Below are 17,815 nucleotides of genomic sequence, written 5' to 3' on the forward strand. Positions count from 1 at the left end.
TCCAACTTACGGTGACCCTAAGATGAAGCTATCATGGGGGATTCTTGGCAAGATTTGTTCAGCGGAGGTTTTCCATTGGCTTCCCCTGAGGTTGAGCGTATGTGACTTGCCCAAAGTCACCCAATGGGATTCATGGCCGAGCTGGGAATTAAGCCCTAGTCTACATAGTCATAGTCCACACTGGCTCTCTAATATATCTCACATACCTACAGATCCCAGAATTCCACAGCACTGAGCCATGGCAGCTAAAGTGGGGTCAAACTACATTGTTTCTGCAGTGCAGATGTAGCCTATGTAAAGTTAGCCCTGGAAAAGAGGGAACCTTTTGACCTGTCTGGTGACATAACCTGAGACCTTGATTTTGCATGTTTTTATTACCAATTGAACTATTTTATCTTAACACTGTCTAAATATGAGATTGGTTTGCGTTTATGGCTGTATGCAAGAGCCTGGTTGGCTAATGCGGAATAAATGTGAACTCGACGAACCTGATAAATCCTTCCAATGGGTTTCATGGGAGGGCTTAGCATCCTCCATGTGAACCCCAGCTAGAAGGGCTCAATGTTTGAATGGTGAATGGCCACAGAGGAAATCTCAATTGATTCAGTGGCTTTCCTCTAGTTCGGACTAATAACAGAATCCATGCCCATAGAATCATAGAGTTGGAAGAGACTGCAAGGGCCATCCAGTCCAACCCCCTTCTGTCATGCAGGAAATCTAAATCAAAGCATCCCTGACAGCCTCTGTTTAAAGACCTCTAAGGAAGGAGACTCATAAACCAACTATTTCAGAATTCCTCTTCCACCACCCAGTTGAGCTCCTTGTTTGCAGAGTCAGTAGCTCTGGCTGGAATCTTCTAGGCTAGGCCCAACTACAGTAGACCTAAGTATTATTGACTAGTGAGCCAACCTGGAAGTAAATCAAATGGGTTCAATGGCTCTAGTCTAGTCAGGACTAACAGGATCTAGACCTCAGTGTGGGATTCAACCATGGAATCAAGTGCAGTCTTCCAAGGGAAAGCTAAGAACCATACGCCGGAAACAACTTGGAAGGCGCACAACAACCACAACAAGCAAATGAGCCTTCTCTGCCAATGAAGGCTGTGCCTCACAAAACTACAAGTCCCAGGATTCTGGAGCCAGGACAGTTAAAGTGGTGTTAAATTGCATTATTTCTACAGTGTAGATGCATCCCATAATTTCTCTCTCTCTGCATAGCTATCTTCCCTTTCTCTCTGTGTGTACATGTGCATGCATCTTTACACTCTCATTCTCTCTCTGGGCAAATGTGTATGCATCTATGACTCAAACCCACTCAAAGACCCACTAAATAAACTGTTGAGTGGTTAGTCAACACAAAGGTGCATTCAATTGAAGGTTCATACCCTCCCATTATCCTGACTGGATAAGGGCTGTTCCAATGTAATCCCCCCTCCTCCCATTTTTCCAGCTGCTTTTAAATTGTCCCAGTTTCGCTCCCCTCTTCCCATTTTCCTCCTTGGTGCCCAGCTTACTTCCATTGCTGCAAACTCAGCTCAAAGTGCAAATTTAGCTTGCACATAACTCAGCATTGGGGAATGGACAGGAGGAGGGAAAGTCTGGTCCTTCCCTGTAGGCTTAGGCAAAAGCAAACTGCTTGTGTATTGTTCCTCATTACAGGTTGAGTCTTCCTTATCTGAAATGCCTGGGACCAGGAGTGCATTGGATTTTGGAACACCTGTATTTACATATTCGTACATAATGAGATATCATGGAAATTTAGCCCCAAGTCTAAACATATAACCCACTTATGTTTCGTATACAGCTTGTACACATAGCCTGAAGGTGTATAATGTGTCTAATATTTATACAAAATTTTAAAAAATAATTTTGTGCATGAAACAAAGTTTGTGTACACTGAGCCATCAGAAAGCAAAGGTGTCACTATCTCAGCCACCCATGAAAAACGTTTTGGCTTTTGGAATATTTTGAATTTTGGAATTCTGGATAAAGAGGCTCAACCTATAATATCTGTTGCCATCTTGATCACACTCCGATGTTGCTTGGCCACATGTGTCCTGTGAAATGCTGGATGGTATGTGGATCTACTCTAGTCAAGACTAACAATAGGTTTAGGCCAGTAACTATCCAAGGAAGACAGTGGAACTTCAAAAGCTTGCAACACGCATAATGTGCATTTTGGTTGACCCAAAAAAGGTACCACTGTTTTGTGGATTTTGGATGATAATGTATATCTATCTAAGGTTGTTGCTGCTACCCTTGCATCAGTTGCCTTGGACCTTTTATTTTTGTGCACTGGCCCAACACATTTCATGGTTGCGTAAGAACAATCCCATAACAGTAACCATTTCACAGAGGCCTCAATCCAACTCTTCATCCCTGACCAAAGGAGAGCCATTGAGTCAACTAGATTTCTCTAGATGTTGTCTCACTACTCAGCAGTTGCTTGAATGGGCCTATCTCAGCTGGACAAACAGAATCATAAACATGCACCTGCACATTCTTGGGTGGTGCGTAACTCTTTGTCAGTGCCTTCCATGTCCCACTCGATCCCCTCAGACGGCAGAAAAGCCCCCTGTGCATTATTCCCCATGGCACAAGGGGACAAGAAGCAGCAGGAACATGGATGGAGGTACAAACTGTTGCAGAACGTCTGGGTAGAGCAGAAGGTTGGAATAGCACAGCCATGGTGGAACCACTTCATCTAGATTTACACTACAACTCATGCTGCCAACGTCTTTTCTTTCAATTAGTCTCAAAGGTGCTACAAGATCTCTCTACATATAGATTTACACTATGCAAACATGAAGTACCATCGTCCCTCCACATATGACTTTTGTGGATTTGATTATGCGTGGATTTTATTAATATGTTCTCTCTAGGAATATCTAGGTCCTCCAGAGCAACTATAGGGTTAATTTTAACCAAAAGTCGCTCTGAAGGACCTAGAGATCCCTAGAGACAACACTCCACTAGGCATTTGTAGCTTTTCCAATGCCATTCTATGGTCAATGTCTGGCAGATGTGGACCACAGAGTTGCAATGGAGTACCTAGAGAGGTGATCTCTCAGGTAAAAACATAGGACCTTATCCCACTAGAGGAATCCCATTAAGAAACGGGATTTAAAGTATATTGAAAGTAGAAAACCCCTGCAAATGTGGGAGGCTTTTCACAAGTTTCTGCAAAACAGAAGTAACGTGAAAATGAAGGGAACGTAAAGGAGACAAAAACGACACCGTTTTACTTTCGGGAAGTTCCAAAAGAAAAAGCTGGTCCTTTTCGTCCCCTTTACATTGGCTTTATTTTCGCATTACTTCTGTTTTGCAGAAACATGTGTGAAAAGCCTCCCACACTTGCGGGGTGTTTTTTTACTTCTAAAATCCCGTTTCTGAGCAGGATTGATCTAGTGTGATAAGATCCATAGCGTTTTTGTTATTTGTGGTTTTTCCACATTCATGGAGGTCCCCTAACCCTAGCGAATGTGGAGGGACGAGCGTAGTTTCCTCATGTCTGTCTGTATGTCTATCCACTTTTCTGTGGGTGTGAAGAAACTTCTGCCTCATTCAGGATTTGCCTATAGAAGGTATAGGAACAGCATTGTCCCTACAGATGTTGGACAGCAACTCCCAGCATTGATGGCCCTTGAAGTCTCTTCCAACTCTATGGTTACCACTCTTGGGGCTGCTGGGAGTTGCAGTCCATCAGTGATTGGAGGGCTGCAGAATCCACATTTCTGGTCTCTGAGGCATTGGACCTCTTCGTAAAAGTTTTCTCTGCAGCTTGCAAGGCAGCCTGAGCACTAAGCCAGCAGAGAGGTGACACAGAAACCTAAAAGTGGTCCAGCTGTTTTAATCCAGATCCCATGTCCTCCCTCCCCATCCCTTTGCTTTGTTGAGGACAGGTTTCTTCAAACCGTACCGAAGCGACCTGGAAGGAGTTATTGGTGCCCCGGTGGTCCAGGTCATGGCACATGCAGGAGATGAACAAGGCAAATATTTCGATGTCTCTGTCGAGAGAAAAAACAACAACAACAACACACATGCACACACAACCATGTATGAGCTGCAGAACAATTGGAGATGCTTGAAATGCCCCTGTGAGAGCCAGTGGTGGCTGGTTGCTCCCATGCCAGTGGCGGAGGTGAATCCTCTCTGGGTTTTTGTCCAAACTTTAAAGGAGCTGTCCAAGGTGGTGAGCTCTTTGGCCAAAATAGGATCAACGCTCAGGACTGAGGCATTAATCAGAATGGAGACTGCAATCAAGAAATCAGAAGAAGACGAGGGCCATATCCACATTGCAGAAATAAAGGACCACTTTTCCTGCCATAGCACTAGCCTACAGAATCCTGAGGTTTGCAGTTTGGTCAGGCAGCACACCTCCCTGACAAACCAGGCTGAGTGTCTCACCAAACTACAAATCCCAGGATTCCACAGGATGGAGCCTACATAAATAGATGTGTAGTATTTAGATCAAGGGAAGTAATAGTGCCACTCTATTCTGCTTTGGTCAAGCCTCACCTGGAATACTGTGTCCAGTTCTGGGCACCACAATTCAAAAAGGATGTTGACACATTGGAGCATGTCTAAAGGAGGGTGACTAAAATGGTGAAAGGCCTGGAAACCATGCCCCAGGGACGTAGCTAGGATTTTAGGAAGGGGGGGGGGTCCAGACTAAGTGCCACCATTATAATGGGGCTTGGGTGTGGCGGCGCAGCAGCACACACCATTCCTTTTTGTAATGGAAGGGGGGGTCTGGACCCCAAGAACCACCCCCTTGGCTACATCCCTGCATGCCCCATGAGAAAGATCTGGGGAGACGGGTATGCTTAGCCTGGAAAAGAGACGGTTAAGACATGATGTGACAGTTTTGTTTAAATATATGAAGGGGTGTCACATTGAGGATGGAGCAAGCTTGTTTTCTGGTGCTCCAGAGACTAGAACACGGAACAATGGATGCAAGTTACAGGAAAAGAGATTTCAGCTTAACATTAGGAAGAACTTCCTGACAGTAAGGACTATTCAACAGTGGAACACACTCCTTCCTCGGAGACTGTAGTGGAGTCTCCTTCTTTGAAGGTCTTTAAACAGGGGCTGGAGAGTCATATGTCAGCGATGCTTTGATTGTGAGTTCCTGCATGGCAGAATGGTGTTGGACTGGATGTCCCTTGGGATCTCTTCCAACTCTAGGATTCTAGGATTCTATGACCCACTCAACGAATCAGACATACACATTGACACAGCAGTCATTGATTGATTCTATGGGTCTAACACCCATTACAAACTTTGGAAAGCCCCTGTAGGTTTTGGACCAAACCCCCAAAGGATTCACCATGCCGCTAATGTGGACGCCACCAGCAGCTATGGGTGTGAACCATGGAAGTGGTGGTGGTTGTGTCCCTTAAGCAAACAAGACCTGCAGGAGTGGAATATGCCAATGGAGGAAAGTGCTTGCTAGCCAGGGGTGGTGTGGTGTGGGGAGAAACAGGGAAAAGGGGGGGGGGGTCAATGAGGTGGCCATTCAATCCCTTTTTCTGATCCCCAAATCCTTGAGCAGTAAGAGTCAGATCTGGAAACTCAGGATGAGAGACCGTTAACAAGGGAAGGAAATGTTCAGGTTACATCTCCTTGATATGCATGGTTCCTATGCCTAGGACCCTTTCTTCCAACTCAAGGGCAAATAGGAAGAGATGGCTCTCCCCTCCCTCTGATCCCATGTATGAAATTGGCTGGGTTTGACTCTCAGGGAGAACACATGCTGTATCCCTACAGCCGAAGTGAGCCCAAGGAAAGCTGAGCGTAACAGCATCCACCTACTCCAAATAGTTGACCAGCTCCAGGTTTTTGTAGAGCAGATAGCAGAAGTGAGAAACAGAGAAGGCGTGCATCCAGTTGTGGTACGGAGGATCCCTGTATCCCTTTTTCACCATCAGGCAGAACCTGCAGGAATCAAGCAGAAGAGATCCCTTCAGTAAGAATTGTAACCACAACTGAATTACAGGTTGAGTCTCCATTATCTGGAATTCTCTAATCTTAGATCTTCCAAAATCCAAAATTGCTCACATGAGTGCTAAAGAAAGCAACACCTTTGCTTTAATAAGACCCTCCCTTATCCAAAACGACTGTGAGCAGAAGTGTTTTGGAACTTGGATATACAGTCGTCCCTCCATTTTTGTGTACTTGAGGTCCGGTGTGTGTGTGTTTGTGTGTGTGTGTGGGGTGTGTGTGTGTGTGTGACCTCCATTATTGTCAATGGAGTGTGGTTCCATGGTGCGCGCCCAGCACCCACTTGCAGGCACACACCCCATTGGGCTTGAGTATTGGCAAGTCTCCATTTTCATGGGGTGTCCAGAGTGGATCCCCCACGAAAATGGAGGGCCAATTGTGTGTGTATATATAAACACACACACATATATACAGTCGCCCCCCCTAACTTGTGGATCTCAGATCTGCGACGATTATGTGCGAAGGGGTGACCTCTGTTAATTTCAATGACGCCCATGCCTGGGGGCACACCCTATTCACTCCTATGAAGCTTGACTATGCGCAAGCTACCTTTTTTTTGGGGGGGGGGTCCGGAATGGAGGGCCAACTGTGTGTGCGTGTGAGAGAGAGAGAGAGAAAGATTTTGGAATATTTTGTTGTTGTGTGCCTTCAAGTCATTTACAATTTATGGCAATTGTATCATGGATCTTTCTTTCTCTCTTTCTTTCTTTCTTTCTCTCTTTCTTTCTTTCCTATGCCTCCTTTCCCCCAGAAAGGGACCCAAGGCAGCTTACAAACAAAAACACATTAAAAACGTATTACAATTAAACCATCAAAACTTCACATAAAAACAATATAAAATTACAAACATTACAACCACAATAAAAGCACTATGCCCACCCCATATAACAACACCCCATATAAAAAACAACATCCCATGCTCACACTTTCTCGGCAAGATTTACTCAGAGGAGGTTTCCCACTGCCTTCCTTGAGGCTGAGAGAGTGCAACTTTCCCAAGGTCGCCCAGTGGGTTTCATGACCAAGCTGGGAATCGGACCCTGGTCTCCAGAGAGTTGCAGTCCAGCATTCAAACCACTGCAACATGCTGGCTCTCCAGAATATTTACATGTACATAATGAGCTATCTTGGAGATGGGACCCAAGTCTAATCAAGACATTCATTTATGTTTCGTATGCACCTTATACACATAGCCTGAAGGTAACTTTATGCACAATGTTTTTAATAATTTTGTTCATAAAAAAAGGTTTGTGTACACTGAAGCATCAGAAAGCAAAGGATTTTGAATTTCTGGATTACAGATACAGTACTCAACCTGCAGCAGAATATATAAGGGCACACTTTGGCTCCAACATTTATGGGTCCTGTGGTTCAGCTTTGTTGATGTCTGCCTCTGTTTAAGCATCAGGTGTTTTAAGCCCAACCCAAACTATTCATATTGGGAGAAAGGGAGAGAATAAGATGCCTCTTTTCATACTTACCTGACAAGCGTTTCACGGTCAATTTTGTAGCTGCTGATGAAGTTCATGTCTTGCAACATGCTCAGAATAGCCTGGATGGAGAAGAGTAGAAGAGAGGCAGAGTCAATATTTCAACAGTCTCCATGCAAAAAAGGAAAGAGGCAAAGGGGTGTGCAAAGAAGGCAATGAAACAATTCACTCTTTTATTCAGATGCACAGCACAATCTCCAACTGCTGCATTTGGTGAAAACAGACCCAATTATTCTTCTGTCATCCCACTTTTCAGCTGCTTTTAAAATGTCCCAATTTATCTCCTCTCCTCCCACTTTCTTCCTTTCTCCTCAGCTTACGTCATTTGCTGCAAAATGAGTCCAAAGGGGAAAAGTAGCTTCAATTAATTCAGCAATGGGAGAGGAAAGACGGAGGTAGAATCTTGCCCTTCCCAGGAGGTTCAGGCAAAAGCAAACTGCCAATTTGTCTGTTCTTCGTCAGTGATAACTTTTGACATCTCGAAAATACTCTGGTGTTGCTTTGGCTACATGTGTCTGGGTTATCACCTGTGAAATACTGGGAGGTATCCATACAACCCATTCTATCCAGACAGCTGAAGGCTGGTAACCAGTATGACTAAATATTAGCTGTTACCCCTCACTTTAATCTTCATTTCCCTCTCAGGGTTTCTACTGCATTTTCTTGTTTCCTGAGATCAAGAATCCCAAAGCAGGGTTGGGGATCATCTGGCCCTCTTGTTCTCAATGCACTGCATCTCCCATCAGGCCTAGCCAGCATCCCCAGGGAGTGAGGCATCAGGAGGCTATAGGTGGAATCTCTTTTCCTGTAGTTTGAATCCACGACTCTCTGTCCTAGTTTCTGGGGATGCAGAAAACAAACTTCCTCCATCCTCAATATGACACTCCTTCAAATATTTAAGCATGGCTATCATGTCGCCTCTTAACCTTCTCGTCTCCAGGCTAAACCTATCCAGTTCCGTAACTCATTCCTCATAGGGCTTGGTAGTTTCCAGACCTTTCACCATTTTGGTTGCCTTCCTCTGTCTGGACACTTGTCAATATCCTTCTTGAACTGTGCTGTCCAGTACTGGACACAATATTCCAGGTGATTAAAGCAGAACAGAGTGGGACTATTACTTCCCTCAATCAAGACACTATAGTACTATTGATGCAGCCTAGAACTGCATGGGCTTTTTTATGGCAAATAGAATAAAATCATAGAGCTGAAAGAGACCACAAGGGCCATCCGGTTTAACTCCCTGCCATGCAGGAATACGTATATCATGGCCAGTCATCTCTATTCTAGCCTCCCAATGGTGTTCAAAAGCCTGATAGGTTGATTGTAGGTACAGCATGCTCAAAGCCGTGGGGAGCACGCAGGGCACAAGGGGCGTCACGTCCCATTCAAGTGAATGGGGCGTGCGCCCGTGGTGTGTGTGCACCGCCGCGCGCATGAGCTCCATTCAAATGAATGGGGCTCGATTATAGGCAGAATTCGCCTTACGCGGGGGGCGGGGGCGGAACGGATCCCCAACATAAGGCAAGAGTCCACTGTATAGGACTTCTTTGGTGCCCTTGGATCCTTGAATCATCCACCTGGCCTGGTGTGGCTGGGCAAAGTGATCCAGCTTCAAGCTGTCCACGTTGCTGAGCCTATTTGGGGGATAGCATTCATAGAATCCTAGAGTTGGAAGAGATCCCAAGGGCCATCCAGTCCAACCCCATTATGCCATGCAGGAACTCACAATAAAACCATCCCTGACAGATGGCCATCCAGCCTCTGTTTAAAGACCTTCAAGGAAGGAGATTCCACCACTATCCATTAAGGGAGTGTCTTCCACTGTCAACTGTCAGGAAGGTCCTCCTAATGTTGAGGCGGAATCTCTTTTCCTGGAGCTTGCATCCATTGTTCTCTGTTCTAGTCTCTGGAGCAACAGAAAACAAGCTTGCTCCCTTCTCAATATGACATCCCTTCAAATACTTTTCAAACAGGGCTATTATATCACATCTTAACCATCTCGTTTCCAGGCTAAACATCCCCAGCTTCCTAAGTGTCTCCTCATAAGGCATGGTTTCCAGACCTTCCTCCATTTTAGTTGCCCTCCTTTGGACATGTTCCAGCTTCTCAACATTCTTTTTGTATTGTGAGGCCCAGAACTGGACACAGTATTATTTCAGGTGAGGCCCAAAGCAAAATAGAGTGGCACTATTACTTCCCTCAATCTAGACATTATACATCTATTGATGCAACCTAGAATCGCATTAGTCTTTTTAGCTGCTGCATCACACTGTTGACATATTCAACTTGTTGTGTACCTGGACTCCTAGATCCCTTTCACACATTCCTCGAGCCAGGTGTCCCCCATCCTATATCTGTGCATTTCATTTTTTCTGCCTGAGGGCAGTACCTTCAACACCATAAACAGCTCTTCCAGACCTAAGTAAAGCCCTGGAATGGATTCTCTACCCCACTGACACAAGAGTCACCAACCACTACCAAATTCAGCTCCCAGGAGAGTGTTGTCTCATGCTTTGGGCAGGAAGACAGAAAGCAATGCTCACCATACATGTGTCGTCCTCAGGAAGAGAACGTGGAGTGTACGTGAATTTGGCAAAGCTTGTGTCGATGACCGAAACTGGCGAGATCTTTTCGTTGAGGAGCTTGGTGTATTCATCATCCGATACCTGGAAGAGAGAACCATGCTGAACGTCTTAAAAGGCAGTGTGATTTTTTTGATTGATTTGATAAATTATTTGTTAACAAATGAAACTGGTGTATAAATTGGCCATTCCTTTGCTTTAAATCAGGGGTGGGCAACTGTGAAAGGCAAGTAGGCTGCATTAGTTTCCCAGGTGAACTTGGAGGGCCACAATTCACCACTATTCCCACCTCTGCAAAAGCAAACTAACAAAAAACATGTGGGAAGGCAGATGTTTGTCATTTGCTCAGATAGCTGAAACCCCACAGCGAAAGAGAAAAAGTAATGGGGGGAATTTGGGGCCAGAATACTCTGGGGGCATCCAAGAGTATTCTGCCAGGTGTAAGGCCACCCAGAGTTAGCCTTTCTCTTTATGATGTAGCCCATGGTGCTCCTTACCTTCATGTGGTACATCATCATCTCATTGGCAAGGTGGCTTCGGTACTGGGCTTCACGGACCTTCTTGTAGAGCAGAGACTGGAAGAAAGGAAAGATAAAACTCAAATCACCCCAGTGCATGGAACTGACAAATGAAACGTATTTCCAGATCAAAATTTGGGGATGCTTGGTGAGAATTTTGGCATCTCACTTTTCTCCCATCTGGGCAGAAATATGGATGGAGAGAATTGGTTGCACCAGGAGGCGGCAGCTTACCTCTAGCCAGAGGCAAGAGAAAACAGCAAGAGATGAGAGGAAGCAAGGGAAATAAAATTATTGAGAAGCACATAATGTCCTTCTTAAGGCAGCCCCACCGGCTGATCACACTTCAAAGTGCTGATCATGAATCTATACAGCCCTGGTTATCTGAAGGACTAGATCATTCAAAAATATGGCAGTCAGACTGGTCATCGGGAGATCCGGGGTGACCATATAACACCTATATTAAAATATCTACACTGGCTGCCTATTAGTTTCCAGGCACAGTACAAGGTATTGGTTTTAACCTTTAAAGCCCTTTATGGCTTGGGTCCAGCTTACTTATGGGATCACCTTCTCCCATACAATCCGCCCGCACACAGAAGTCCTCTGGTAAAAACTTACTACAGCCAGAAAAAAACTAGCTGGTGGCAGTTACCCAGAGGACCTTTTCCTTCTGCCGCTCCCAAGTTATGGAATAGCCTGCCGGAGGAGATCCGACATACTGTTAGTCTGGACTGCTTCAAAAAGGCAGTCAAGACGTATCTCTTCCAGCAGGCTTTCCCAAACTAGCCTCTCAGTGGCCTCCCATCAAATGTCCCTGCTTAGTTTATAATTAAAATGTAATGTTTATTGTGGATGGGAGGGCTTATGGGCTATGATGTTTTACTGTATTTTAATATCATTACCATCATCATCATCATCATCATCATCATCATCATCATCATCATCATCATCCTCCTCATATGAGCCTTCCTGTGCTCACCCCTGTATATCCCCAGTAGAGGCGAGCTGAAGGTCTGGCTTGCAACCAGAACGTAGCCCTACGCAGCTCCAGCCCAGGCAATCTGAAGGACTATTCACACATGGCTTGCCTGAGTCCTAAGTTCTTCAAGGGAGACCTTTCTCTCAATCCTTCTCCCTCAGTGGGAACATGAAGCAGGGTCTTTTCAGTGGTTGCTCCTAAGCTCAGGAACTTTCCATAGGGAGGATAGGCTGGGGCCCTCCTTGCTGTCCTTCCACTGGCAAGTGAAGGCTTTTCATTTCACCAGGTCATTGGGAAATGAAATTTACAAGAAAAGGACTTTGGGGGGTGATGGTGCTGGTACTGTGCTGCTTCCATTTTTTTTTAAATCTGCAAACCGACATTAGAATTCTATACATTTGCCATTTTAATTGTAACTTCCTGCATATTTTTGGATGCTTGCACTTCTATTCATTTTGCAAACTGCCCCCAATCCCAGCTTTGGGGGAAAGGTGGGGTTTTAATGAAGAGATAGACAGACAGATGGGAATAGCTTACGTGGGCGATGCTGATGCCACAGTAGATGGAGAATGCGGTGGCCAAGTCCTCATCAAACTTGCTGAACCAGGGCCCATTGATTTTGTTAACCAGCTCCGCCACACCAATGACTTCTGGAGGAAGGAAAGGGGAAGACGAAGGAGATTATCAGACAAGGGACGCCCCATCCCTGTCCCCTCCTATTCCCACCGTGTTCCTGTCCTTCCCACGCGATCCTTGTGGGCAGAAACAGGTTGCGGCATTTGCTCGTACCCCTTTAAAACACTGAAAAGCTGGTATGAATGGGGCGAGGCTTCGTGGGAACAGAAAGGAAAGGCCCCAGTTTAAATTTAAAGTTTATTTTTTAAAAAGAAAACTTTTAATTTTTTTAAAAAGTTGTTATTCTTTAAAAAATTTCTTTAAAAACATGCCATACAGTCTACCCTTGCCATATGCGGGGATCCGTTCTGGACCCCCCGCATAAGGCAAATTTCACATATACTTGTGTTCCATTTAAATGAAGGGGAGTGCGCTCCCATGTGCCGCAGCACACATGCACCTCCGGCGCATGCACCATGTAGCCATGTACAGTGAGGGTGCATATGCTGAGGGTGGACTGTATTACCAAATTTCACTTTAACCAAATGAAACTGCACATGTAAATACATTTAGGCTATGCCTATGATATTGTAATTTAAAGATATAATCATAGAACAGAATCATAGGCCCCACACAGACAGGCCAAAATAAAGCTGCTTCAGTTCACTTTGGAGGCATGCTGTTTAAATGATACATGCATCCTAAGAGTCCAGAAGCCATGCCAAAGCCATGCTCCAGTCCTAAGGACTGGAGTGCAGCTTTGGCACAGCTTCTCACCTCTTAAGATGCGTGTGTCATTTAAACAGCATGCCATCAAAGTGACCCAAAGCAGCTTTATTTTGGCCTGTCTGTATGGGGCCATAGAATCATAGAGTTGGAAGATTACTACACACAGCTTTTAAACCACAATTACATAATTTTAACTTTGCTAGTTGTTTATGTCACAACTATTGCTACTGCATTCAGTGATGTACGGGAATTACAACTGATGAGTAATATTAATACAAAAAACAACGGGAGCGTGGCACCATGAGTTACTGCTCCGGGTGATGCCAACCTGAGTAATGCCACTGCCCTAGACTGCTTAAGAGTCATTTGTAAATAAGGCCTTTAAAACATGAGCCCTGTTCTCACCGCAACTGTGTTCATTAATAAAAATGGAAACATACCGAGGTTTTGCACAATTGCAAGCTCATTGACATGTTTCCCCTGTCAATGAAAAGGGATGTCCCCATTTTGGGGACAGAGCAGCTATGGGTTGGAGGCATTGTCATGTGATAAGTGTTGCCAAAGATGCTTTTTTCAAACTGTAATTGCGGTTTAAAAGCTGTGTGTAGTAATCGCCTAAGACTCTGCACCTTCAGCTATTGTGCATGGAGTTACGTGATGTACTAGTCGCTGCCTGGCGCCCTCACCTTGGTTCTCATCCTTGATGGGGAAGCAGAGGATGTTCCTGGTGCGGAACCCGGTACTGTCGTCCACCCCACGGTAGAAGAGCGGATGGGAGTAGGCGTCCTTGATGTTGAGGATCTTCCCTGTTGTGGCCACATGGCCTGCGATGCCCTGATCTGCTGGAATCCGGATCTCGTAGCTCTGAGTCCAAGCAAGGAGGAGAGACACGAAACATGGGTATCTATGCACCATGGATGTAGCTCCCACCACAACATCTTATTTCTAGATGGGCATCCTTTGGTGGAATGATTCCTGTTTGGATTACTGTAATGTGCTCCAAGAGCCAGCATGGTCTAGCACAGCGGTTCTCAACCTGTGGGCTGTGACCCCTTTGGGGGTCAAATGACCCTTTCACAAGGGTTGCCTAAGACCATCAGAAAACACATATTTCCAAAGGTCTTAGGAACTGAGACACTGGTTGGGGTCACCACAACATGAGGATCTGTATTAAAGGAGGATCACATCATTAGGAAGGTTGAGAACCACTGGTCTAGTGACTAAAGCAGTGGTCCCAAAACTGTGCCCTTTAAGAGATTTTGGACTTCAGCTCCCAGAAGCCTCAGCTATGTTGACCAATAATCTGGGATTCTGGGAGCTGAAGTCCAAAATCCCTTAAAGAGCACAGCTCCAGGCAAGAGGAAAGAGCTGAGTGCAAATCTCCAACTCAGCTGGTAGAGCAGCAGCTTGCTATAATTTGCAAGGCATAATTGATTTCTTGCTGCACCTTGCAAAGACCCTGTGTGTGTGTGTTTGACTATATATTATTATTATTATTATTATTATTATTATTATTATTTATCTTCCTCTTTCTTCATTACTTGTTGGGGTGCTAGGGCTCACCTTCCACTCTGTTCTGCATATATGCATATGCTTATTTGCTAGAAGCAAACAGGATATATTAAAAGTACCTTATCCGGTGTCTCTAAGTAAATCAGAAGGAAAAATCCCCTCATTTTACCTTAATCTGGGAACAGTCCCTTTAAACTAAGTTTTCTGCCTTAATTGCCAAACAGGAAAATATTATTCTATCCTTCTCTCTTTGTTTGAACAGTAAGCTGTGAGCAACAGTGGCTGGTGCTTAGTGTATAAGTTCAAATGAAATCACTTGGGAACTTCCCTAAACCTTAGGCCAGCCTGATATGATGCACAACGGGCAACCCTCATTCATTCATTCATTCATATAAACCCCTCCTTATTTGATTTTATTTATCTATTGAATTTATAACCCGCCTCACTCTCTAAATGGGATTCAAGACGGCTTACAAGTAGGCAAAAAAGATGCTGCTTAAAAAGTAATGTACAAAAGTTAAACATCAGTATTATCAGAAACATGTTTAAAAACAGTTAAAACGTATTTAAAACATCTCCCTATCGCATATGATCCCTGGGTAGCATACCAAAATATATATCAATTTAACTGACTGCAACAATAGAAAGTAGTAATTTCAGCAACCCAAAGGCATTTTAATATCATCTGACAACTTAGAACAACACAGATGTAGAGAGATCTTGTAACACCTTTGAGACTAACTGAAAGAAAGACGTTGGCAGCATGAGCTTTCCTAGACTAAAGCCTACTTCATCAGATGCATATAAGCTGCAAATGCATAGAAGATGCTTAAATGCATCTCAGGAAGTAGACTTTAGTCTAAAAAAGCTCATACTGCTAACTTCTTTCTTTAAGTTAGTCCCAAAGGTAATACAAAATCTCTCTACATCTGATTCTACAGACTAACACAGCCATACCTTTGAATCTTAGAGCAACACAATTAAAATCACTCCAATCTGTTTTTGTTTTAAATTAAAATCATAAAGATTGTGCAAATTTGGGTTTAAAAATAACAAAACCATTTAGGTCTCCAGGGCTTTAATAAATGTACAGTTGGCCTTCCATGTTGGTGGCTTCCACTTTTCGGAGTTCATTATTTGCAGATCTGATTAATATGTTCTCCCTAGGAATGTCTAGGTCCTCTGGTGCGGCTCTGCCAGAAGTTGACCATAGAGTCATGATAAGATTCCTAGAGAAAACACTTCTCTAGGCCTTTGTAGGTCCTCCAGTGCAATTCTATGGCCAACGTCTGCTGGATGTTGGCCACAGAGTCGCACTGGAAGACACAGAGGTTTCTAGAGAGATGCTTGCTATGTATTTTAAGAGGCGGGGATTGAGGGTGTTGTAATATATGCTTTTTAATCTTTGTAAGCCGCCCCAATTGCATCTTGTAGAGGGGCGGGATATAAATAAATAAATAAATAAATAAATAAATAAATAAATATTATTAAAAAGTGGGGGGTTTATTTGCATTTTCCCCACTTTCTTGGGGTCCAGTGCCCCTAACTCCAGTAAATATGGCAGGACCACTGTATAAACCATTTTCCCCATCATGAGCTACCTGCATTTTTTTTAAAAAATGGAGAAACCCCAATGACAAAGGACAAGCTTTGGCCACCTCTGGGATGATGTTCCCTCCTACAAGGTGAATATAGGGACTGCGTTTTCTGTGACACCCCCTTACCTCCCCACCCAGCACTCCCCATTTCTTCCCAGCTGTCCTTACCTCATCGTCCACCACTCCTCCGTCAAACACCTTGGCCACCAGTTCATGGCTGCTTCGGTCCAGCAGGAAAACAGAGCATCTGCAAAAAGAGTCCCCAACCCACCAAAAGGAAAGAAAAAGGTGAGAGAAGGTTTCTTCAGTCACCTGTCAAGGAAACAAACGCCTAGACAAGCCTCACATGTCTCTTGGCTATGGCGGCTGTCCTCACTGTCTTTTGCACTATAGCTGGCTTCTAAAGGAAAAGATGGCATAGAATCATAGAGCTGGAAGGGACCCCAAGGGCCATCCAGTCCAACCACTGCCATGCAGGAACTCCCAATCAAAGAACTCCCATTGACAGATGGCCATCCAGCCTCTGCTTAAAGACCTCCAAAGAAGGAGACCCCACCACAGCTGTTCCCCTGTCAAACAGCTCTTACTGTCAGAAAGTTCCTCCTAAGGTTTAGGTGGAAGCTCTGTTGGAGATGCTTTGATTAAAAGTTCCTGCATGGCAGGTAGTTGAACTGAATGGCCCTTGGAGTCTCTTGCAACTCCATGATTCTGTGATTCTATCTGGAGGAAGAGCAGAAGTAAGGAAGGGAGGAATAGGAGAGGGAGGGAGGATGGAAGGAAAGAAGGAAGGAAAGCCACTAGATCGATGGAATGCGGCAAAGGCTGAGGGCTAATGGAAGCTACATAGTGTTGTCAGAGCTAAAACTAGAGAGGCCTTGCACCTTGAAAGGTTGTGCAGAAGCAGGAATTTCAGCAGGTGTTGCTTGTCATGCCTCCAAGTAAGCAGCCACACCTGCTGAAATTTCCTCTTTGACAAAATCATTAAAGGTACAAGCATCCTCCCTACTTTCCATTCTAGTAAACCTAAAGCAACACTGGCCAGTTATTACCCATCAACCTCCCTGGCAGTGGCCTCATTGCAAGGCAGGCCATGCATCTGGTTCTGTGGACATGTTCCAGCTTCTCTGCATCCCTTGATCCAGACACTGAAGCCTAAAATCGCATTGGCCTTTTTAGCTGCCGCATCACACTGTTGACTCATGTTCAACTTGTGATCTACTAGGACTCCTAGATCCCTTGCCATGTACTGTTGTCAATCCAGGTGCGCCCCCCCCCCATCCTATAGTTATGCATTTCATTCTTCTTGCCTTGATGTAGTACCTTGCATTTATCCTTGCTAAAATTCATTTTGTTAATTTTGATTCCGTTCCCCAATCTGTCAAGGTCTGCTCCTGTTCTCTGGGGTATTAGCTAAGCACCCGCTCCCATTCAATGTCATTGATAAGCATGCTTTCTATTCAATCATCTGAGTCATTTGTAAAAATGTTAAACAGCACTGCGCCTGGGCCAGAACCAGAAAGCATTGCGCTGTTCACCTCCCTCCAGAATGAAGAGCAACCATAGCTGAAAACTGAGTTTAGTCTGTCAATCAGTTACAGATCCACCTATCTTCAAAAATATCATGGGGGATCTTGTCAAAAGCATTGCTGAAATGAAGACATACTACATCCACAGCAGTCCCCTGATCTATTAAGCTTGTGATGCTATTGAAAAAAGAGGTAAGATTAGCTTGACATGGCTTTTGTTTGGAAACATCCATGCTGGGTTTTAGTAATCACAGCATCCTT

At 44.5% G+C, this 17,815-nt stretch overlaps 1 protein-coding gene across 1 annotated transcript in view; it reads right to left on the minus strand.

The window, feature by feature from the left end:
* LOC149320196 (cGMP-dependent 3',5'-cyclic phosphodiesterase-like) overlaps nt 1–17,815 on the minus strand; it is a 396,832-nt gene that overhangs the window by 10,496 nt on the left and 368,521 nt on the right. Inside the window, exons 17-24 of the mRNA XM_089513124.1 lie at nt 16,197–16,275; nt 13,605–13,782; nt 12,112–12,224; nt 10,572–10,649; nt 10,036–10,158; nt 7,484–7,554; nt 5,814–5,936; nt 3,919–4,006 (exon numbers count right to left, since the gene is read on the minus strand). Coding sequence (XP_089369250.1) covers nt 3,919–4,006; nt 5,814–5,936; nt 7,484–7,554; nt 10,036–10,158; nt 10,572–10,649; nt 12,112–12,224; nt 13,605–13,782; nt 16,197–16,275 — 853 coding nt within the window. The remainder of the gene's footprint in view (nt 1–3,918; nt 4,007–5,813; nt 5,937–7,483; nt 7,555–10,035; nt 10,159–10,571; nt 10,650–12,111; nt 12,225–13,604; nt 13,783–16,196; nt 16,276–17,815) is intronic.

Source organism: Sceloporus occidentalis, unplaced genomic scaffold (genome assembly GCF_023333645.1).
Source record: "Sceloporus occidentalis isolate IW3139 unplaced genomic scaffold, rSceOcc1.0.p SCAF_2, whole genome shotgun sequence".
Taxonomy (NCBI): Eukaryota; Metazoa; Chordata; class Lepidosauria; order Squamata; family Phrynosomatidae; genus Sceloporus; species Sceloporus occidentalis.